Source organism: Neofelis nebulosa, chromosome 15, assembly GCF_028018385.1.
Source record: "Neofelis nebulosa isolate mNeoNeb1 chromosome 15, mNeoNeb1.pri, whole genome shotgun sequence".
In the NCBI taxonomy this organism is placed as follows: domain Eukaryota; kingdom Metazoa; phylum Chordata; class Mammalia; order Carnivora; family Felidae; genus Neofelis; species Neofelis nebulosa.
The window spans coordinates 6,870,427-6,893,874 of NC_080796.1; the positions used below are offsets into that span (position 1 = coordinate 6,870,427).

General features: G+C 52.7%; 1 protein-coding gene and 1 long non-coding RNA gene across 11 annotated transcripts in view; one reads left to right on the forward strand and one right to left on the reverse strand.

Annotated features, from left to right (window-relative positions):
• Positions 1 to 23,448, forward strand: part of DISP1 (dispatched RND transporter family member 1) — a 192,051-nt gene extending 168,603 nt beyond the window's left edge. For 9 of the 10 annotated variants that reach the window (XM_058701242.1, XM_058701240.1, XM_058701245.1 and 6 more), the window contains 6 exons: positions 4,098 to 4,127; positions 9,786 to 9,909; positions 10,650 to 10,777; positions 11,433 to 11,530; positions 13,618 to 13,715; positions 19,940 to 23,448. In XM_058701242.1, coding sequence (XP_058557225.1) covers positions 4,098 to 4,127; positions 9,786 to 9,909; positions 10,650 to 10,777; positions 11,433 to 11,530; positions 13,618 to 13,715; positions 19,940 to 23,428 — 3,967 coding nt within the window. In that variant the 3' untranslated portion in view covers positions 23,429 to 23,448. The remainder of the gene's footprint in view (positions 1 to 4,097; positions 4,128 to 9,785; positions 9,910 to 10,649; positions 10,778 to 11,432; positions 11,531 to 13,617; positions 13,716 to 19,939) is intronic. The other variant, XM_058701241.1, reaches the window with a different exon arrangement.
• On the reverse strand, positions 583 to 20,464 carry LOC131496071 (uncharacterized). The gene is made up of 6 exons (XR_009254295.1): positions 20,357 to 20,464; positions 14,555 to 14,714; positions 11,325 to 11,462; positions 1,548 to 1,645; positions 1,370 to 1,417; positions 583 to 833 (listed from the first exon to the last, which is right to left on the reverse strand). It is a non-coding gene; the product is annotated as an uncharacterized LOC131496071 (long non-coding RNA).

Genomic DNA, 23,448 nt, shown 5'->3' on the forward strand with positions numbered 1-23,448 from the left:
CTTGTTAACTTTTCTCTCATAGTTTTTTTTCTGTTCCCTTTTTTAAAAACTTCCCTTGCCTCTGCGCCTCAACCCCATTATGGTGATCACCATGCTCTGCACCCGTTGGCCTCCCTTGTGGGAACGTTGTGCCCTTGACCGAGGGCTGTGCACACAGCACGGTTCGCTGGCCACGGGATCCTGGAGCCCAGGCTCTCGCGGCTGCGCCTGTTCTCAGGGGTCAGGTGCGGGGACGGCTTACGGCTCATCACCGGTACCCGACCCGAGTTGTAAGTGCTTCTTAAGCAGATGGGAGCCTCGTCCCGTAGCAATGTCACTGTCCCCCACTTGTGTGCAGAAACCCTTTCTCCCGCGGGAGAGGGAGGGACCCCAGCTAGCCCTCTGGGAATTGTGCCCAGCCCCCAGTGCATCCTTGTGACCGTGTCACCGAGCAAATGCCACCTGCCTTGGGGTTTTACTCAGTTGAAAAAGGCTGAAAACCTAACCAAAGAACAGGCAGAGGTACTATGTTTGGTTTGGGGCGTGCGTTTGACCACGTGGTATTAACCGGTGAATGAACTCTGGAAAAAGACTTTCACTCTGTAAAAGAGACTAGATTTGTTTTTAGCAGTTGTCATTTATCAACCCAAGGCCGAGTTTAGGTGAAAAATCGTCCTGCAGGCTCTATTGGAGATTAAAAGCAGCAAATCAGAAAGATGTCGCCGGGGGGGTAAGATCGCCCCCGGTGGATGAAGTGTCACGGGCGCTTCCACGACCACAGTGCAGCTCCGACGGGTCCCGGCTCCACCTGTAGGTGTATTTCGGGCGTTTCTGACATCTGACTGTCGTGTCCCCTAAGGTAAAAGGTTCAGAGGGATTTTGTGGCTTCCCTGGAGGTTACTTGGTAGTAACCCCAAGTTTTCTTTTTCAACAGATGTGACAATCTCCACTTATTTTCCCAAATTTAACATAAAATGAAGTCTTTATGCAAGCAGAAAGACAGTGATGAGTCTGGTTGTTTCAGCCCCTAAGGAATAAACTAGTCATAGACCCATGAATTTATCTGTTTAAAAAAAAAGTGGGGCGCCTGGGTGGCGCAGTCGGTTGGGCGTCCGACTTCAGCTCAGGACACGATCTCGCGGTCCGTGAGTTCGAGCCCCGCGTCGGGCTCTGGGCTGATGGCTCGGAGCCTGGAGCCTGTTTCCGATTCTGTGTCTCCCTCTCTCTCTGCCCCTCCCCCGTTCATGCTCTGTCTCTCTCTGTCCCAAAAATAAATTAAAAACGTTGAAAAAAAAAATTAAAAAAAAAAAAAAAAAAAAGTTAGTGGGGTGAGTAGGAGGAAAGAGAATATTTACGTTTGTTACAACCCAAAACATACCTAAGAAAATACCATGTCTTCCCAGCTGCTCCAGGTTGTGGCTCCGAGGTCACTTCAGACCTAAAGACACAAAGTCTAGTTGGTTCTCATGGAAATTCAGGAGGTGGTTTGGACAGTGTAGGACCTAAAAACGGGGTGAAAGGTTAAGGTTTTGAGTACAAGTTATGTGATTTGCTCCTTTGTTTGGCACCTTGCTCTCCCGCTCTGTCTGTAGGTTTTCTCTCCAAGCTCATGAGTCATGAGTAGCTTCATCGCTGGTGTTCAGGCAGCATGTTCTTTAAAGACGGTCTGTGGAGGCACGAGAAATCCTGACTTGTACACTTTAAATGGATCATATGTATGGTTTGGGGATTATATCTCAATAAAACTTACATTGAAATATATATATATGGGGGCGTCTCGGTGGCCCAGTTGGTTAGGGATCTGACTTGGGCTCAGGTCATGATCTCACTGTCCGAGGGTTCGAGCCCCACGTCGGGCTCTGTGCTGACAGCTCAGGGCCTGGAGCCTGTTTCGGATTCTGTGTCTCCCTCTCTCTCTGACCCTCCCCCGTTCATGCTCTGTCTCTCTCTCTCTCAAAATAAATAAACGTTAAAAAAAATTTTTTTTAAAGAAAAAATATATGTAATTATATTGAGTATATAGTATTTTGAGTTTGGGGTAGATTTACCCCCAAAATTAAATGTTCTTCATTCTTCCTTAGGTAGTAACCATTTTACTTTTTTTCAAGCAGGCTTCATGCCCAGCATGGGGCCCAATGCAACCCCGACATGGAGACCTGAGCTGAGCTCAGGAGTCAGACACCCAACTGATTGAGCCCCCCGGGTGCCCCGAGTAGTAACCAGCTCAGCGGCATGGCTCCTGGCCCCCGGCCGTGTGTGCAGGGGGTCCGAGGCCACGCTCCACAGCATCCACGCGCCTCTGTGCCTCGTGGCTGACGAGTGCGCCCACCAAACCCGAGCTGTGCCTGTCTTTGTCCTTGTGTCCTCTAATTCAATTTTTAAAGAATCCATTTACATATAGGTTCTAAAAAGAAAGGCTTGTTTTTGTGAAATGCAAATGGGAAAAGATCAGATAAAGGTAAATTATTACAAAATTTACCTTTTGTAATTTTGGGCATGTAATTCCTGGGCATGAGAGAAACAATTGTGGAAGATTTGAGGGGAAATCATCAGAATTTAGGTGTGTGCGTACAAGCCAGAGCCCCCAGACCGGAGGAGCCCAGAGGGTGGGAGACAGAGTTTGTGTTTCCTCAAAGCACAGGAAGCTCGCACAAGATTTTGGTCTAGGAGAGGGTGCCCAGCCAGGAAATTCACTCATTTATCCAACAGACAGGTACGTACCTTAAGTTAGCGTATCGGGTATCGAACATCCTGATGTCATGACCCCTTTATGCTTTCAGAAATCATCAGGGGTCCCAAAGAGCTTTTATTTATTCAGGTTATATCCGATACGACCACACTGGAATTAAAACTTTTAAAATGTTAATCGATGGGGCACCTGGGGGCTCAGTTGGTTAAGGATCCAACTCTTGATTTTGGATCAGATCATGAGCTCACAGTTTGTGGGTTCGAGCCCCACGTCAGGCTCTGCGCTGACAGCTTGGAGCCTGCTTGGGGTTCTCTCTCTCTCTCCCTCTCTCTCTCTCTCTTCCTCTCTCTCTGCCCTGCCCCCCACTCGCTCAATAAATAAACATTAAAATAATAAAATATTAATTGTTAACTCATTTTTTTAAATTTTTTTTTAACGTTTATTTTATTTTTGAGGCAGGGAGAGACAGCATGAACAGGGGAGGGTCAGAGAGAGAGGGAGACACAGAATCTGAAACAGGCTCCAGGCTCCGAGCTGTCAGCACAGAGCCCGACGCGGGGCTCGAACTCACGGACCGTGAGATCATGACCTGAGCCGAAGTCGGACGCTCAACCGACTGAGCCACCCAGGCGCCCCAATTGTTAACTCATTTAAAAATACCAGTAATAAGCTCTTTACATGTTAACACAACATTTGTTATGAAAAATCATTCTAGTTTCCAAACCAGAGAACAATTTAGTGAGGCGAGTAAATCTGTCTGGTGTCTTCTAACTGAAGACACGGGACTCTCACGTCTGCCTCTGCAGTCTGTGCGCTGCACTGTGCTGTTTGGTGAGACATGCGAAGTCAAGAGACCCGGCCGTGTGCCCTCATCCAGTCGGAACAGGGCCTCCCCTCGGGCCCGGGGAGGGTCTCAGGAGCCCCCACCGTGAGAACCGCTGTGCGCGGGAGTGCGACAGCACTGGTGAATTTTGTTGGCTCACCGAATGTTGACTGAGCGCTTACCATGGAAAAAGTTAGTGTGGGAGGAATAGAGTGCGCGGGGGTTGAGACCACGTCCAGTTTGGGGCTCTCCAGACGCCTGGTCCACGCGTGTCGGGGCAGGGAGTGGGTGGCAGAGGCTGAGAGGGAGGAGCCGACAGGTGCTAAGCGGATGCAAGGAAACTGACGGACGGAGGAGCCGCTCCTGTCTTGGGGGAGTAGAGGGCTGCTGGTACGAGAAGGTGCCGGGGCCTGGAAGAGCCGGGCGGCAGTGTGGGCGCAGGCTCGGACCCCTGGGCACAGGCGCCATGACCCCGGCAGCCACTGGGTCACCCTCCCCTCGCCCCACCTCCGCCACCCCCACAGCAGCCCGAACGGTCGAGATGCCGCGAGCACACCTTTGTTACGATGCCACGTTTCTGATTGGTTTTTCTTTGCTTTTTTTCAGACCATGCAGACCTTTCAAGTTACCAAAAAGGTAAAGTAATCTGATCATCTTATTAAGTAGTAAAGTGATTGCATGCCCTTCCCTGCAGTGTTTTCTTCACACTGCTTCGGCCTCCCTCATTCATATTTTTCTGAAGGAAAAGTAAATTTCCCCTGAGCTGGCTGCCGGAGCGATCCTCCCTCTCCAGAATGGTGTTGATCTCACGGTTTAGATTTCGTTTGTGGTGAATCGTTTATATTGGCCGAGGTGCCTCTCATTCCTTCGTGGTCTTCCTTGTCTTGGAGAAAGACTGTTCTGCCCTGACCGGGGCTTGTGGCACTTGATTTCAGGCGGGTTGTCTGTGTTTGCTGCTAAAAATGTCACCGTATTCAAATGGAGGTGGTATTTGAGGTGGAAACTTTGAAGGTTTGTCTTTTCAGTAGAAAAGCAAAATTTTAGGTGGAACGTTGTTTCTGCAAAAAAGCCAAAGCCTTGTCTCCTCAGTGGCGTGCTTGCTGTGGTGGTCCCACGTGGCAGACTGGTGCATCATGGGAAACCAAGTGATCTCTGCAGTGCACCCGCCAGAGGAACCGAGGCCCTGATAACCGAAGCCTGGTCAGGGGGCCTGATCCTCTCTTTCAAGCGCAATTACTACATAAATTTTAATTAGGAAATTCCCTTTCCATCTAAAAATTATTTATTTTTTGAAATTGTGGTAAAATATACACGGCATAAAATCTACCATTTTAACCACGTTTAAGTGCACGGCTTCGTTGCGTTAAAGTCCACGTTATTGCGCAACCGTGGCCACCGCCACGTCCAGAGCTTCTTCCATCCTGCAAGGCGGAAACAGTGGCTCCCCATCTGCCCTCCCCCACTGCTCTAGTCTCCATCTCTGTGAACCGGGCCAGCCGTCCCCTCCTGTGAGTGGAATCACACAGAGTTCGTCCTGCCGAGACTGGCTGACCTCACTCAAGGTGCTGCCCTCCAGGTTTGTCCGGTGCTAACAGGTGTCAGAATTTCCCTCCTTTCTAAGGCCGAGTGATATTCCATTGTATGCGTATACACTTTTTGTTCCCTTTTGCAGACAGAATTGTGGCAGAAGATAAAGGAAAGAAGTTATACAAGTAAATATGACATGTCTGGAGAATGAATTTCCAGTTTTCCACAAATAAGAAAGCCCTTTCTAAGGATTTTTGCATTTTGAAAAGATTCATACATATTTTTCCTGTTATTAGATTGGTATTTTGAAAAGTCCTAATTTCTTCTTTTCAGCGTATATGTATACAAATACAACTTTTTCAGAAAAGCCTTTCCTGATTCCCTTCCCCACTGTAGCTGGAAGTCATCTCTGCTGAATTCACAAAACGTTCATCTGTATCCCTCTAAAAACACGTGTTTCTCTACCTGGTTTTGTATTTGTCAAGTTGTCTGATTTTCGGTATCAGGTTCCAAGTTCCTTAAGGGTGAGATTCGTGTCTGCCGTGTGTATTCCCAGATGCCCGTGCCCTTGATCTGTGATGCTACCTGTGCACTGTATTTATTTCTTCCCAACAAAGAAAGAGTTCTGTGTCCTCTTTGCTTTGGGGAAGTTTCTCAAGCTTCTATATTTCTTCCTACTAAACTGATAGCTGATGCCGTGGGAAAAATTATGATTAATAACATTTTGATCCTAACCCCAAGGACAAGAGGGATACGGAGCAGTTACTAAGGGAACTGGAAGGGGAGAAACCAAGGAGAAAGAGATTTTCCGGAAGAAAGGGTAACTGCTCAGTTCAGGGAGGCCAAGGACCCGGACTAGTTTACAGTTTCGGCAGGTTCAGAAGAGTCACGGGAACAAAGCCAGGCTGAGGGACTCAGGGTTGGGTGTTCCGTCGGGGGGAGGCCTGTGTCCAGGGCGCTCATGTTCTCTGCTCAGGGTAAGGGGAGAAAGGAGAGACTGTTCCCAGAGAGCCAGCGGGGGGGGGGGGGGGGGGGGGGGAGGGGGGGGGCACAGGCAGAGGAAGGCATCTTTGTGAGCTGAGAGAGGAAAGTGCCCTGTGGAGGCCCTGTTGTGGGAGGACAGGCCCCACGGTGTTGCCACCACTGGAGGCCCCGTTGTGGGAGGACGGGCCCCATGGTGTCGCCGAGCATTGGAGGCCCTGTTGTGGGAGGACGGGCCCCACGGTGTCGCCAGCATAAGTTACCCTGTGAGGCTTTTGCTCATTTGTTCGGACCGATGGGAAATACCTGCTCTTCCCCGGAGAAGCCCACTAACACAGTGGCTGACGTCTGGGAGTGTGGTGAGGGTCGCTTGTGAAGACTGCAGGGAGGCCTGTCTGTCCAGGGCACAGTTCAGCCACGGACACGTGTGGGTGGCCCTGCCCTGCGGCGTCCCCCTCCCGTCCTGTAGCAGGGGCACGTGCCCTCTGACTCTCCGCCCTCCTGGGAAGGTGCCGTGAGCTCTTGCGCACGGCGCCCGGGCATCGCTGGGGCCTCGTGCGGGGCCTGCTGGGCAGGGGACAGACGCGGGTGTCATATGCAGAGCCCCAGAATCCGGGCAGACGTGAGACGCTATACTGTGCCACGCAGGAGGACGCAGTGTAGTGGCACCAGGGGTCCTTTGACGGGTCTTCTGAGCACGCGTGACGTGCTTCAGAAACGTGACTTGCGGGTGCTTTGTTCTTGTAGTTAGAACATAGACCTTGAACCCAGACTCACCAGGACTGCAGTTAGTGGGAAATGTAGCAGTGACACTTCTGGGCCATATTTAATTTCCTTTCCTGCTGAAATTATCCTGCTTTGTTAGGCTTTTATCTTAACATTACAACCACCGTCTGGGCTTCCTACTGTACGTGAAGCTTCTGTTTCCCGTGTGGTGTCCACAGCCCCTCGGACTCCAGCACAGACCCTGACACCAACGTGGGATAGAGGAGAAACGCTCGTCGGGGTGTAATTTCCCCAGAAGAGTCGGGTCTTCTCCCCACGGAGCTCGCGGCACATGAGCAGTGGTCCCTGGGCAGGGCGGGCACGTGAAGTGTGTGCCGTGTGTCGGCGGGGAGCGCTCCGGGACGCCGGGAGGGTGCAGGTGGGAGTCACGGGTGCCGTGTGGCGTCCGCGCGCAGTCAGCGCGATACCTGGTGTGGGACGGTGCTGCGGGATCCAAACCAGACGTCGCCACCGGGAAGGGTCCAGACCACATGTTCTCACGGGAAGAGTCCAGACGTGGTCACGGGCAAGGGTCCGAGCCAGATGTTCTCACAGGGAGGGGTCTGAACCAGATGTTGTCCCGGGGAAGGGAAACCATTGCTGAGGAGGGTTTTAAGACTGCGGTGCCTGTGTGTGCAGGTTTTTCAAGAACGCAAAACAAAGAGTCAGCCTACGGGTAAATTAGCCCACAGTGTGGACGCCAAGCACTTGGGGTGCCCACCACCTGCGTCAACGGTGTGTTTGTAGGTGGCAGCGAACAACTGCTGGTGATTTGAGAGAAGAATGAGCCACTTAACGTCAAGTCTGGGCTCTTCCCACTTCCCAGGGCTGGTATTTTCAAGGTCTAAATGTAAAGGACCCTTTTTAAGTCTGAATCCGTGAACAGAAAGTCTCAAATGTGCTGTTGACAAAGGACCCAGTTCCGGAGATCTAAGTTTGCATTTGGTGGAGCTGGAGATAAACGTCCGGGTCCTCAGCACCGGGTGTATTCTCGAAACGGCGTTCGCGCTTGGACAGCCGCAGTCCGCGTCTGTGACTCGGTGGTTTCATCACATCCAGAATTATGTTCACAAGCCCGTTCCGTGGTACCTCGCATTAATTTTACTTTAGTGAGTTTTTAAATCCAGAATTTGGAGGCTCGAGAAAAGCGTTCAGAATCAGAGGCCTGTGGACCTGTGTGGTTTTGCATCATGAAATTAACTGTTCGTGTGACTTGGGAATTTAATTTAAAATGTGAATTTGGGGGAGCCACATTCTACTCTGCCAAGGAGACTTATTCCCTTGTGCTCAGAGCGAGAGGTGACACCACGGTGGTTAGGAGGCCCGACTCAAACCAGACTCCGGGGCTCCCATTTGTGACCTTTTTGTGAACTATAAGTGACACATGACATTATATTAGTGTCAGGCGCACAACGTAATGACCCATTATTTGTAGATACTGTGAGGTGATGACAATAGTTGGTCTGGCTGGTATCCGCCACCACACGGACTTACAGGACTTTCTTTTCTTGTGATGAGGTCTCTTAGGATCTGCTCTGACAGCGGCTCCCAGTTGCGCACACAGCGTCACTGACCACGGTCACTGTGCTGTGACACACCCCCGGGGCTGACGTACTTTGTAGCTGGGCTGGTGTCGTGACTCTGGACAGTTGTGTAAGTTGCTCGTGCCTCACTGCGTCTCATAAAGCTGAAGACTTAAGTGAGGTGCTACAGGTAGAGCCTGAGAACAACTAGTGCTCCTGGTAAGGAGGTGGTGACCTTGAGGACCACAGGGCTGAGAATCGCCCGGGGCGGTGCTCCCTTGAAGCGTAATTATGTTGTATTTTGATTTCCTTGTTAAAATGTAATTTGAAGTCAGTCCCCCCAGAAGGCCAGACCCATGGGGTCGAGTGATGGGAATGTGAACATGAGCCAACGGCGTCTTCCTTCAGAGTGACATTTGCAGCCACCAGCTTCGTGAAACCACTGGCCTGGTTTTGAGGAAATAACCCACAAATACCTGAGTAAGGAGCCAGAAATAGCCATCGGCACGGCCAAGGGAGCTAACATTGTTGAGGATTTGAGGGTAACTGTCCATAAGTGAAATGCTTCTTTTTTCTCTCTTGCCAACCTCAAGTTCAACCTCAAGTTGGCAAGATACGTCTTGAATTTTAGAAAATTCCATTCAGTCAACTTCTGTTGAGCACAGAGTCCACATGAGATCTGCAGATGTCAGGACGGGGAGGCCCAGGGTCCTACGGAAGGGAGGGGCGCCTGGAGGACATGGCTCTGGTGGCAGTTTGGTGACAGGAGGGGAGACGGAGGCCAGGCTGCCACGGCTACACGGTGAAGAGAGGGCACTGATGCTACCCTAACTGAGTGAAGAAAATGCACATCTCGCCCTCGTGGGGCTCAGTCTGACACATTCATTATAGTTTTCGCTGGAAGGACAGCAGCAGGTGTGTGGGGAGGTTTGGGGTTGGTTATTATTTTTTTTAACGTTTATTTTTGAGAGACAAAGAGACACAGAGCATGAGCAGGGGAGGGGCAGAGAGAGAGGGAGACATGGAATCCGAAGCAGGCTCCAGGCTCTGGGCTCCGAGCTGTCGGCACAGAGCCTGACGCGGGGCTCGAACCCACAGACCATGAGATCATGACCTGAGCCGAAGTCAGACGCTCAACCGACTGAGCCCCCCAGGCGCCCCTGGCTTGGTTATTCTTGAGACATGGGTACGTGAGCCTGTTTGTGGGCTGAACTCTTTTCTAAGAGCTGACAGAGCACAGGATGGAGAGAAACGGGTCTGGAGATGGGGGCTGGGTCCTCTGCCCCGCCACACCTCCTTCCACTCAGGCGTGTGGACCGTAGCTGGTCTCCCGAGGAGCAGATGGACGTCTGAAGTGCCGTGTGTCTTCTCCCACTGCATCTGTCCCTGACACACTCCCGGACCAGGTCTGAACCAGGAGGATTTCACAGACGCTGTCTTCAGCAGGGAGCCCTCTTGCCGCTCCTAAGCGGCCTCCTGTGTCCTCTCTGCTCCACAGTTATGCGTCCCTGATCGCCGACTGGCCCGTCGTGGTCCTGGGCATGTGTACCGCGTTCATCGTCGTCTGTGCCCTGGTCGGGGTTTTAGTGCCCGAGCTGCCCGACTTCTCCGACCCACTGCTGGTAAGGAAAACGGCCACTTGAACTTCTTTCGCCCAAAATGACCTTGGAAAATTCAGTATTTTAATGCATGTTACATTATGTAATTACGACCCGTTTTAAAACCTTCTCAAGCTGTCAGTAGGGGTGCAGCTCTCCTTCTGAAGAGTAAACTTGTGCCATCGTGGTTTCAGGCTCTTAAAAGGTCAAGGAACCCACTCACCATTACAAATCTGGAAATTTTGCTTCTTGGCTCCCACATTTAAGCCAAAAATCAATAAAATGGAGAATCTGCATTCTATAAAAGTGTTTTTGTGAAGTTGTTAGGACTGAATGTCTCTTCTTTCCACCCGGAAGGAGTTAGAGGAACTTCAGTATTACTAAGAGAGAGCAGGGTCTGTTTTTAAGTAAACGTTGCTGTAAAACACTAACGTGCATGACATAACCTGATGCGACCGTAAGCTTTCATAACATCAAAGTGTTTGCTGGATGCTTAGGTATGAACTGGAAAGAGAACCTTCAGATACGAGTTTGCCTTGTTGCTGAGACAGCGAACGCAGCAGAGAACCAACCCCACTGCCTCGTCGTGGCGAGCAGTGGCTGCCGTCATGTCGGGCCACCCTTTCGGTGCCATCGGCCACGGGGCAGCGGTGGGGAGGGCCTGGGGAGGGCCTGCACGTCTGTGGACGTGGCTCTCCTGCTCCTAGAACTACACCAAGCCTACGTGACGTACACTAATGAGAGTTTGTGATATTTTGTCTCAGGGCTTTGAACCAAGAGGGACTACGATAGGCCAGAGACTGGTCACGTGGAATAACATGGTGAAAAACACGGGATACAAAGCGACATTAGCAAACTACCCTTTTAAGTATGCAGATGAACAAGCCAAGAGGTAATTATTCGTTAACTTTTACACAGAACATTGCTGAACGAATTCCACTTTTAAGCAGTATCTGAGCAAAATGATTAGATGCAAACTTGTGGCTCAAAATCTTTGCCACTGGATTTGTTGGCATTCTCACTGTCTTTTAAGATGTTGTTGCATTCGAGTGGAAAGTGAGGGTTTGGGTTTTGTCTTTTACAGGAGTGAGGAAGTGAATGTTGCTTGCTTACATTAATGCTAAATTTCAAGTGCTACATAGGCTGTGACTCAGGATACACCGTTACCAGTACACTTACTGGCCTCGAAATAGTCCTTTATTTGTAAATTTTTTTTTTTTAAACATTTATTCATTTTTGAGACAGGGAGAGACAGAGCACAAGTGGGGGAGGGGCAGAGAGAGAGGGAGACACAGAATCTGAAGCAGCTCCAGGCTCTGAGCTGTCAGCACAGATCCCGACACGGGGCTCGAACCCACAAACCATAAGATCACGACCTGAGCCGAAGTCGGCCACCTAACCAACTGAGCCCCCCGGGCGCCCCTGCACATTCTTATTACCGCAAGTCCTCCATTGGCCGTCACACGGCGTTGTGCCAGCGTGGTCGACCACCTTCCCTGCACGGTCACCAGCACGTCCCTGCATCTCACGTTGTCCTTCCTTTTCAGCCACCGGGACGACAGGTGGTCCGATGATCACTATGAACGAGAGAAAAGAGAGGTCGACTGGGACTTCCACAGGGACAGCTTTTTCTGCGACGTTCCGAGTGAGTGGCCTCGCAGGTGAACAGCCCCTCGGGCCTCCCGGTGTTCAAGACGAGTGTGGTTAGACCGAGTCGGGGAGGAGGATGTGGGGGAGCTGAAGCCGTTTTCCTGCTCTGGGCTGGCCAACCACTAACCTGAACGTATTCACCTACAGTAAAAATCAATGAGAGATTATTGCGTAATTCCATTCCGTTTTACGGAAGATAAAACATCTAGTAAAATTCTTGACCTGGTTGCCCCAAATTTCAAGTCCTCTTAAATTTCTTATATTATTGAAAAAATACTTTCAGTCAAGTAATAAGTACATATCTTTGGATTGAGCCCTGAAATGCTCTACGTCATGAGAAAGCGTCTATCGACAGCCTCTCTGCGCCTTGTTAGGCACTAGAGATAGAAGGATGCGCGGAATACCATCCCACGGGGCTGGCCCATAACGTGCGCGCGGCAGGCTGCGGGACGTGTCCGGGTCGTAGCCACTTGGCTGCACAGACCGTGGCCTGGAAGAAACGTGAGAGCGTCCCTGAGGTCAGGAACCCACACGTTCGTGTAGAACCGCCAGGTGTTCGAACGCGGGCAGCAGATTCACTAACAGCTTCTCCCCGCGAGCAAGGGGCCTGCCTGGAGGAGCCCGGTCAGCCCTGGAGAGCGGGCGTGAGCACAGAGCTCCACTTTCTCCTTCAGTGAACACGGACCCCAAAGGCCTTCCGAATTCGGCTTTTTTTTCCCCTAAAGCATGTATTTTCCTGTCTCGTTAGAGAACTAGAGGACCTCGCTGATCTTGTCCAGCCTGGGGGTCTGTACTTTGGAAGCTGTTTCACAGCACAGTAACCGAGAGATGGAAAGAAGGAGACCAGGGAGGCTTCTGTCCTGGTCCCCGGGAGGAACTCGTGTGTTGTTTTCTGCGTCTTGTTAGAAAAGCCGAAGTCTGGTCAGTCGACTGTCCTGGCTGGTTCCTCTAGGTCAGGTGGTGCTATGTGTTTCTGACTAACCAGGACAGACATCAGCAGACTCACGAGATGTGGCCCCTCTTCGTCAGCAGCCCACACACTACACTTGTGCCCCCGGTACGGCCCCACCTGGAGGAAAGCCGGCCGGCTCCCTGGAGGAGGTGTTTGTTTCCAGGGGCTCATTTTGCTCTTCAAAACCAATCAACATAAGATAATGGCCATCTGATGAAGAGTTTACTAAAGAAAACCTCATAATCGTGAATAAAAGCTCACGTAGTAAAGCTTTATTTACAAATTTGCAGATTGGTTTTCTTTTTCAGCACGGTTACACATTTCAGATAATGTAGTGAATCCACTCTGTTTTACTGAATGAAGTTCTAATGACTGAGGAGGCAGGAACAGCCCTTACCTAGTGCTGTTTTTCCTTTAATTCTTGCAACTGGGAGAGACGTGCTTACAGATCAGGAGCCCAGGCTCAGAGAAGCTGCTCATCCGGAGAGCTGGGACCTGGTCACACCAGGTCTGCCGCCAGGGCCGTGCCCCGTCCAGTCTGTCCCGCAGCCGGACTATTCAGAAACACACTCTGTGTTAGTGAGATGTTCCCAGTGTTCATTCTCAACTCTGGTGTAGCAGGGAGACTGCGGACCCAGCTGGAACGCAGCGTATGTCGGCGATCCTGGGCAGCCCGTGGTACCCGATTGACTGTTTTTAGCACTCTTAAGTTGATCGCCTGGCATCTGTCGTCCCTGGTTCAAAGCCATGGAGAACACCCACGCTTGATGTTCAGCACAGCCTTCCAGGGATTTGTACGCTATTGTGGTGACTTGTTTCGAAATTAAGAGGGAGGCGTGCAATTCATTTCATGCGGAGTTCTTACAGATTGCTCGTCCGAATCATAGTCTGATCAGAAATAGGTTTGTTCTATGACTCCTACGATTTTTAAGATGTAGTGAGTAGACAAAGGCTTTGAACCAAAATAATATTATGACATTGTTTGCTTTCTTTTTTTACATTTTTCTCCTGGAAAATGGGGAAAGGATCCCCTGCTGTTACTGACTTGTGTTTTCCCGTTCGAGCTATTCCTGAAAGCGGAGTCTGATGGGCAGTTATAACCTTTTTCTTTTCTTTTTTCATGTCACCAGGCGACCGGTACTCCAGAGTGGTGTTTACAGCAGCTGGAGGGGAGACCCTGTGGAGTTTACCTGCGATTAAATCCATGTGCAATATAGACAATGCAAGGGTATGTAAAGCAAAACTGAAATTCATTTGCAGCAAATAAGATTAGATTTTTGAAAGTCCTTTCCCTGCTGACGTGGTAACCGCTGGAACATAAGTGTTCCTGGTGCCTGAGTCCCGGGGACCACCCGCCAGAGGCCGGCACCCCACACTCTTACCTCCTCGGATGCAGGTGCCTCTGCGCCCCCATGTTCTTCAATAGAGAACTCTTTCTTTCCTACCCCTGTTCTCTGTCCAGTCTTTTGTCTCAATTTCACAGCATGTTTCCTTTCTGTGGTCGTGCTGTGTCTTTCCTAAGCCACTTCTGTTGTTGCCTACTGAGGCGGCTGTCCGCGGCCTAACCAGGCAGTCAACCAGCGGGTCTTTGGGGCAGATTCAGGGCACAGGCTAGGGAAGGGGACATCGAGGCATGTGGGTGTGTAGATGGCGAGTGCTCCAGGCCAGGGTGCCCTGAACTCTAAACCCCTTGAGGACAGAGGATACAACACAAGAAGCCCTCTGCTCTTGGTCTCTGGAGCTGAAAGATGTCAGCCCCAGAAAACGTGGGGTCGGCCTCCGGGCTCTGGAAGGGCTATCAGCTCTGTGTGCTCAGAGGCAGATTCTCCGAGTCGAGACTGCCTTCGGGGCCACTCGTGCACCCGTCCCAGCAGCAGGGAAGGCACTCACCGGTCTCCTAGCGTAACTCTTAACTTAGCCCGAAGTCCCTGCTTTGCTGGAAACCTGATCACGTGTCTCCTAAGAGCGAGCCTGACGCCCCAGCACCCTGGCCACGGGGCTTCTCAGGGAAGCAGACAGGGCTCTTGGGGGCCACAGGGCCAGCGCCCACCATGCTGACTCACGTACCTTCTGCGAACTGAGTGGCTCGCCCAGGTCACCTCTGGGCCCCATGACTCTCCTCCTCATCCTGAAAGACTGTGCATCTCCTGCTGGTCGGGCCACCAGGGTTTTCTGTGAGGGCCATCTTCTGTCTGCCCGGCTCCAACAGACCAAAGTCACTGGCCACCTACAAACAAACCGAAGTGTCTTAATCAGCGGTCAGTTTTTGTTTGCCTTATTTTCTTCTCTTCTACAGCTCTCAGTTCATTATTCGGAAACTGTGGATGAGTCACAGCCCGTCTCGTATGGAAAGTTAACTCTCAAGGAGTAAACGCGCACAGCCCTGTTTAGCATGTGCGAGACATCGCCCCCCCCACCCCCAGCAGCCCTGCCACCGTGGCGCCCGTGGCTCCTGTTCACACATGGCCATGTGGTAACCACGCTCACGGGAGAGCAGTGCTGGGACTCCACGGCTTCCGGTCCTTCCTTTCCCACCTTTGCTGTTGACCTTTTAACTTTCCCTCCCCAAAGACTCTGAAGAGACTGGATTCATGCAGCTGATTCATAGCTGGTGTTTGTTGGGTTTTGTTGGATTTGTCAGGATGTGTTCCAGACACTGGACTGTTTCCTTAAGTCCTTGTGATAATGTCGTGAATTAAATCCTACTATTGGCCTGTCTTGTGGATGGGGAAAGTCCGTGCAGGTGGTCAGCGGCAGGTGTGGGATTTGAGCCCAGCCTGACGTTAGTCTCTGTTTCCCGCCATGCATCATGCTGCAGAAGACAACCACCCCTCTTCTGTTTTGTCTTATCACACATGCCCTCTCCCACCGAAACGATCCTCACAGAGCCCTCGTGGCCTAGAAAGTACATTTTTTTTTTACAAGAGCAACAGCCGATCCTGTGAGCACTGATGGGCTCTGAACGGACCCAGAGGCCCAAGGCCCGTACGCAGTGCTGTGGCACTACGGGAGTGGATGCTATTTCGTGTACGTGTGGGTGTGTGTCAGACTCTCAGACGATAAACGCCAGCAGGACTAGGCAGCTCACAAAAAGGCTAATGTAACAGAACTGAAGGGACAGGAACGGTGCGATCAGTACGCGGTGGCACGGCCGTGAGCCGCACTTCTCCCTCCTCCCTCCCTGGCACCCAGAGCAAAACAGAACTCGCAATTGGTGACAAAAGTCAGGTAAATAGGGCAGCAAATGTGTTTTAGAAGACGGTCCCCTTCCCCTCGTACTAATACGGGGAGCACCATCCCCGTGGCCTCCGTAGAAGAAGTATGGCGTCCGTCAGAGTCCTTAAGTACCACCATGCTTACGGGACGCACAGTATTCAATTGGAGCGGATTTCTAAACCGTGCCTCAGGCTGGCAGCGGGAGAATGTTCCGGCAAAAGCAATTTCTGCAGGGGATTAAAGCAGTAAAATCTAAATACGTGGCTTCCCAGTGGTTTGGCCTGATGCATGTGCAACGTTTAGACTGTTGAAGGAGCGGTGTGCCCTCTTGTCTGTTTCCCAGCATACTCTGGTTATCAGGACCGGATGGCCATGAGTTCGAGTTTGCAATTCCTGTGAGAATGTGGCAAGCATCTAGTCTTCTGAAAATCTGAGGAGCAGGCCCAAGACGTGCGTCTGCAGGAATGGTCAAGCCAGTTACAGATCACAATGACAAATGAATAAATAGGGGGTCGAGGCCCCAGAATTCCTACCTCATAGAGCAGGTTGTAATTTTCCTTGTTAAATGCTGTTTTTAACAGTGGCACACACAGCCTCTGCAGTGAGTACGGAACGGTAAACCTTCCTCGCAGAGATCGTGCATTCCCTGACACCCGACGTAATAACTGTCGCCTAGCAGCTCAGTCTGCAGGTGACTACCGTACCCTTTCCGGGTCTCCCGGGTCGAGACCCTTTGCAGAGCGTTATTTGTCCTGGTCGTGATTCACGCAAACTGTGCACACGCCGCTTGTCAGCCTCTCCCTCCTCCTCCCCTCACCCCCACCCCCGCCCTTGTGCTCAAGCAGCCATCAAGCTGGATGGGACCCACACCAAGGGGTACTGAGCAAGAGGGCTTAACGGTGGGTGCGATGACTGGAAAATGGCTGGTAATCGGGGTGAAGGCTCAGCGAGGCCACACGTGTCCCTCGTCACCTGCTTGTGTTTGCAGCGCACTGAGCTCAAACCCCAGATTCCCTTGAAGTTATGTGCCCCTGGTGCTCAGGATTCCGATGGGCCTTGGTTTCCAAAGCGAGTGGCTCCTGTTTGTGATGCTGCCGTGTACCGCCTGACACAATGCTGGTTTGCTCAGCGGACTCCCCGGATCTTCATTACCCTTTTCTGCCTTGACATCCCAAGGGACGCACTGGCGGACAGCCATTAGACCCAGCGGAGTGTTTCCCGGGTCCTGACTCTGCTGGAAACCCTTTACCCTGATTCTTAGTCTTTGCCTATCACGGAACCTAGCACTCAAGCAACCAGCTTGTCAAAGAGATGTGAGATTTAGTGCCTAACACCCTGCTTACCGGGTAAGTTTTGTGGACACATGAGCCCCCCTGCAGCTTAGTGGAGTCCAGAAATGTGTGGTACTTGTGTTACAGAGGACAGCGGGGCCCTGCTGTGCCTCGTCTCCCTGGGTCCCTTGAGCTTTTAGTACAAGAGGGGTGTCACGTGGGAGAAGAGTGGATGAGACCCCGTACTGCTCGTCATTCTTCTCTCAGCCTCTTAAAGTGTCTCCGGCTTAGCCAATAGCTTTACAAGTTAAGGCACCATTGAAAACTCTGCCAGTGCCTTCTTTTTCTCTCTTCTGTTGCTTCCTCCCATTCTAAGTCAGCCTCACCCCTGCTGCTCTCTGGAAATGGGTGTGTGCGCAGACGTGTTATAGCCATAGAGGCAAAATGACTCCCTAAAACATCCCGTCTGTGACTGACGAGAACAGAAAGGCCACCTGCTCTTAAATTACAAGAAATTACTTTCACTGAAAGTTCCCAGTTTGAGAACTTAAAAGATTTTGAAATCATTCCTGCGAATCTCTTTCTGAAAACCTGCTTTCTACGTGAAGATCGCCTGCTTGTGATCTCTTTAAGCCCCATAGCATGACGAACGCCTGTCTCGTCATGCCCGTCGTGAACAGCCAAGCCCTTCAGACGTGGGTGCGCCCTCTGCAGGTTCACACAGACCCTTACACATCCCTGCTGCTTCCCCTGTTGAATTATAGTGACTTGAGCTTTTTATTTCTCTGCCTCACTGTGCGTAACTCAAGGGCAAGGATCGCTGTACCTTACTCTTCATGTGTAGGTTCTCAATGAGTATTGTTTTTATTTTGAGTGGGTGGGTGGGTAGGTAGATGGGTGGACAGATGGGTGGGTGGGTGGATGGGTAGATGGATGGACATACAGGTGGATGGACAGATGGAGGGGAACATAGGGCCTTACTCCCCGAAAGCCTAAACATTCTCTTGGGCTCCAACCCTTTAGATTCAAGGTGCTGGCATCCAACTTGGGGTAAAGAGTATCAGTCACAACATCTTTCCTCTGTCCTTTCTAACCCTGTCAGGGTCCTCGAAAACTGTGGAAGGTTGTACATCAGCCAGCACCACCTTTGGATTTGAGGGCTGGTCTCCAAGGGCCCCACTGGCATGTGTTTTTGATAACAGCCATCAAAATACGACTGTCTTTAGTCTGCATTTATGTTGTCTAACTTTGTAATCTCTGGTCAGGCACACACACAACAAACCCTGCTGTTACTTGAAAAGGTTATTGAAGGTTATTTTTTGCCTAGTTTTAGCTGGCAACTCTATTTCCTTTCTCTCTGGCATATGGTTATTTCAACAACTACACATCTGTTCCTCTCAGCTGACGGCGGGCTTCATAATGGATGCATTTTCCTCCATCTGAAACTCAGACGTCGGGGCTACGTTACCTTTCTCCTGAGTCACCAGGCCGACTCCAGGGACTGGTGTGATACTTCTCTGTGGGGCAAAGCTGGTTATCTGCCATGAAAACCAGACAGACGTGATCCCAGGGCTTCCCCTGTGTTAGCATATGTGAACGTTTTTACCTACAAAGAATTAAATACTAATCATACCGGTTTATAAAGTGTCAGATAATTATGGCTCTCTGGAAATGAGCTTAAAAATTAAGCCTTTGTTAAAATAACCAGTTTAGTATGCCTGAATCATAACCCTTTGGGCTCATTTTTCTTCACCTTCAATAGAGTAGTCTTTAAAATTTTTTAATTATGGAAAATTTCAAATGTATACAGAAGCAGACAATGAATCCCCATGGTGGGTCACCTGGCTCTGATGCTTGGGATACACGTGCAGTGTTTCCTCTACACCCGCCTGCCAGGACTGGTCCCGCTCAGGGGTCTCGACAGCCAGGGGCGTGGGAAGCCGGTTCTTGGATGAGTCTAAGTACCAAAGATGCGATCTGTCCCCACGTGCCCTTTGCTTTGCAAAGATACTTCAGCATATGACTGATTAAGCGTAAAGGTGGAGTCGTTTAATCCCAGTAGAAGAAACAGTCACACCCTCCTTGAACTTTGGAGTTTCCTCCCTGGAACAGCCTTTGATAAGCCCAGATGAGTGGGCCACCTTCCGAAGAGAAGTCTCTGGCAGGCCCAAGAGAAGGGGGATATTTCCTAAACTGGCTCTCGGGAGGGGGCCACTCATGTAATTTGCAGGTTTGGGCGGTGGTGGGACAGTGTTCTAAATGAGGCGCTGTCCACACTAAATCCAGAACTGTCGTGCTTTCCCCAAACCCCAAAAGGAGTTTTATCCAACTTGAATAAGCCTTTAAGGATGTGGAAGAAATCAACTCCTGCTTATTTGTCTCATTAACTGTACACATAGATTTTTTTAAAAATCAGAAATGTGGGATATTTTAACTGAGGACCATTGCTCCTGACGTCACCAGGGTCACTTCCGGGCTCGCTGACGGTTTTCTGGGGAATACCGCCTTGGTTTCCAGCCAAGCTGGCTGAGATGTAGCTCCCTGTCACCAGAGGTTTCATGCCGACGACCAGAAGTTTTAGGCAGAGCCACCAATTTGTCCCTCTGTCAATTGGACAGCTGCTGTCTGTTCTCTGAATTAATCCTGCAGGTGTGTATACGTAAGCCGCGTGGCCCATCCTTCTTGTTGCTTTGTAAAGAGACTCCGAAGGCCTGCGTCCTAAAAAGGCGCCGACTTTGTCTCCTTAAAACCAAACCGCTGGTGGTTTCGCGCTTGTGTGTCCGTGCGCCGAGCAGTTTGCTGCCCCCTCCCCCGCCCCGCCCGCAGCGCAGGCCTGGGGGACGTCCACCTCGTCCCAGGAGGAGGTTAACTAGCCCGTACGACGCCCCCGCCCCTCCAGGCCGCCTTAACTCGGGCCTTCGAGGGAAGCGGTTCTAAACGCCGGTCTCCGCGTCTCTCTCTGCAGATCAGAGCCCACCCGCACTTCGGGGACCTGTGCCAGAGGACCACGGCCGCGTCCTGCTGCCCCAGCTGGACGCTGGGGAACTACGTCGCCATCCTCAACAACCGGTCGTCCTGCCAGAAGATCGTCGAGCGAGACGTCGCTCACACCCTGAAGCTGCTGCGGGCCTGCGCCAGGCACTACCACAACGGCTCGCTTGGGCCCGACTGCTGGGACGCGGCGGCCAGGAGGAAGGGCCAGCTCAAGTGCACGGGCGTGCCGCGCAAGTGCACCAAGTACAACGCCGTGTACCAGATCCTGCACTACCTGGTGGACAAAGACTTCGTGGCCCCAAAGGCCGCCGACCCCACCGCGCCCGCGCTGAGGTACAGCATGCTCTTCTCCCCCACGGAGAAAGGGGAGAGCATGATGGACATCTACCTGGACAACTTCGTGGCCTGGAACGGCTCCGACGGCGTCACCAGCGTGGCCGGCATCGAGTTCGGCCTCAAGCACAGCCTGTTCCAGGACCACCTCCTGACAGACACGGCGTACCCGGCCATCGCCGTCCTGCTGGTGCTGCTGGTCATGTGCGCCTACACGCGGTCCCTGTTCATCACCCTCATGACCGTGTTTGCCGTCATCAGCTCCCTGATCGTCTCCTACTTCCTCTACCGCGTGGTGTTCAGCTTCGAGTTCTTCCCGTTCATGAACCTCACCGCACTCGTCATCTTGGTCGGCATCGGCGCAGACGACGCGTTCGTCCTGTGTGACGTCTGGAGCCACGCCAAGGGCGACAAGCCCCACGCGGGGACGGCAGAGACGGTGGGCGTCACCCTGCAGCACGCAGCGCTGTCCATGTTCGTCACCAGCTTCACCACGGCCGCCGCCTTCTACGCCAACTACGTGAGCAACATCACCGCCATCCGGTGCTTCGGCGTGTACGCGGGCACGGCGGTCCTGGTGAACTACGTGCTGATGGTCACGTGGCTTCCGGCCGTCGTCGTCCTGCACGAGCGGTACCTCCTCAACCTGTTCAGCGGCTTCCGAAAGCCGCAGCAGCAGTACGTCAGCAAGAGCTGCTGGGCGGCGGCTCGCCGGAAGTGCCACCGGCTGCTGTTCGCCGTCTCCGAAGCCTCGCGAGTTTTCTTCGAGAAGGTGTTGCCGTGCGTGGTCATCAAGTTTCGCTACGTCTGGCTGTTCTGGTTCCTGGCCCTGACCGTGGGCGGGGCCTACGTCGTGTGCGTGAACCCCAAGATGAAGCTCCCCTCCCTGGAGCTGAACGAGTTCCAGCTCTTCAGGGCCTCGCACCCCTTCGAGCGCTACGACGCCGAGTACAAAAAGCTCTTCATGTTTGAGCGCGTGCACCGCGGGGAGGAGCTGCACATGCCCATCACGGTGGTCTGGGGCGTGTCCCCGGAGGACAACGGCGACCCCCTGAACCCCAAGAGCAAAGGGAAGCTGGCCCTGGATGGCAGCTTTAACATCGCGAGCCCTGCCTCCCAGGTCTGGATCTTGCACTTCTGTCAAAAGCTGAGAAACCAGACTTTCTTTCACCAGACGGATGAGCAGGATTTCACGAGCTGCTTCATCGAGACGTTCAAGCAGTGGATGGAAAACCAGGACTGTGACGAGCCGGCCCTGTACCTCTGCTGCAGGCGCTGGAGTTTCCCCTACAAGCAGGAGATTTTTGAGCTGTGCATCAAGAGGGCCATCATGGAGCTGGAACGGAGCACGGGGTACCACCTGGATAGCAAGACGCCGGGGCCGAGGTTTGACATCAACGACACCATCAGGGCCGTCGTGCTCGAGTTCCAGAGCACCTACCTGTTCACGCTGGCTTACGAGAAGATGCACCAGTTTTACAAGGAGGTGGACGCGTGGATCTCCAGGGAGCTGAGCTCGGCCCCCGAGGGCCTCAGCAACGGCTGGTTTGTCAGCAACCTGGAGTTCTACGACCTGCAGGACAGCCTCTCGGACGGCACCCTCATCGCCATGGGGCTCTCCGTGGCCGTGGCATTCAGCGTGATGCTGCTCACCACCTTGAACGTCTTCATCAGCCTCTTCGCCATCGTCTCGATCACGGGAACCATATTTGTCACCGTGGGCTCTCTCGTCCTGCTGGGCTGGGAGCTGAACGTCCTGGAGTCGGTGACCATCTCCGTGGCGGTCGGTCTGTCTGTGGACTTCGCCGTCCACTACGGGGTCGCTTACCGCCTGGCCCCGGATGCCGACCGGGAGGGGAAGGTGATCTTCTCCCTGAGTCGCATGGGCTCCGCGATGGCCATGGCCGCTCTGACCACCTTTGTGGCCGGGGCCATGATGATGCCGTCCACGGTTCTGGCATACACCCAGCTGGGCACCTTCATGATGCTCATCATGTGTGTCAGCTGGGCTTTCGCCACCTTCTTCTTCCAGTGCCTGTGCCGCTGCCTCGGGCCCCAGGGCGCCTGCGGTCAGATTCCTTTACCTGGGAGACTCCAGTGTGGCGCCTTCTCCCACGCCGTGTCCACGAGCCCCGGGGACAAGGGACAAAGCAAAACACACACCGTGAATGCGTATCATTTAGATCCCAGGGCCCCCAAATCCGAAATGGAGCATGAGTTTTATGAGTTAGAGCCCCTGGCGTCCCGCAGCGGCAGCGCCTCCGAGGAGACCCACATCTGCTCCGAGTTTACCGACGGCCCCTCGAGGAACTTCGGGATGCCGGTGCGTGCCGCGTACAGCAGAGGCCCCGGGGGCGATGGCGGCGGTGCCCCGTTCCCGCCCCCTCTCGAGCAGCACGCCGTGTGTCACTTCTTCTCTCTGAGTCAGACATGCACTTGTCCAGATGCCTACAGACACCTGATGCCTGGCCCACATGCCGGCCAGCAGGCGGGTGACGGCCTGTGTCCCCAGTGCGTTGCCCCCGCCGGCAGCCTTGTGCACGTGCAGAAGGGCGCACACCAGGCCCCCGAAGGCTTCATGTGCACCATCCCGCACGTCCATCACTGTCCCTGCCTGCAGGGCGGAGCGAGGCCGCCGGGACCGCAGAATCCTCTGCCCACGAGCTTTGTCCTGCACCCCGTGCAGCACATTCAGGCCCCAGAGAAGACCCGCACTCACGGTCTCCCGAGCGTGGGGCACGTTCCCCCGACGGTGGGGCCGTCGGCCTGTGTCTGCAGAAGCCCTGGGTCCCCACGAAAAGCGCATTGTGATCCTGAGAACAGCCAAAGGGGGCTTGCTAGGAACAGAGACGTCGGGCACGTGGAGGGGGGTGGAGGGGCCAGGAACCAGGGCTCGGGTCCAGGGTGCCAGACGGACAAGACAGACAGGAACACAGGGCTGTGCTTGTCACAGGATCTGGAACAGTCCGGTCAGAATGAACCACACTTTGTGTTTAACCGTCTAATGGGGGACGCGCAGCCCGGGTCCCGCCCAGAGGGCGACTCTGCAGACAGTGAGGCCAGTGAGCCCCCTGCGTTCACGCACTCGGAACTTTCTGGTGAAAGTTTGTTGATAAAAACACTCTAATAAATATAGTGCTAAATTCA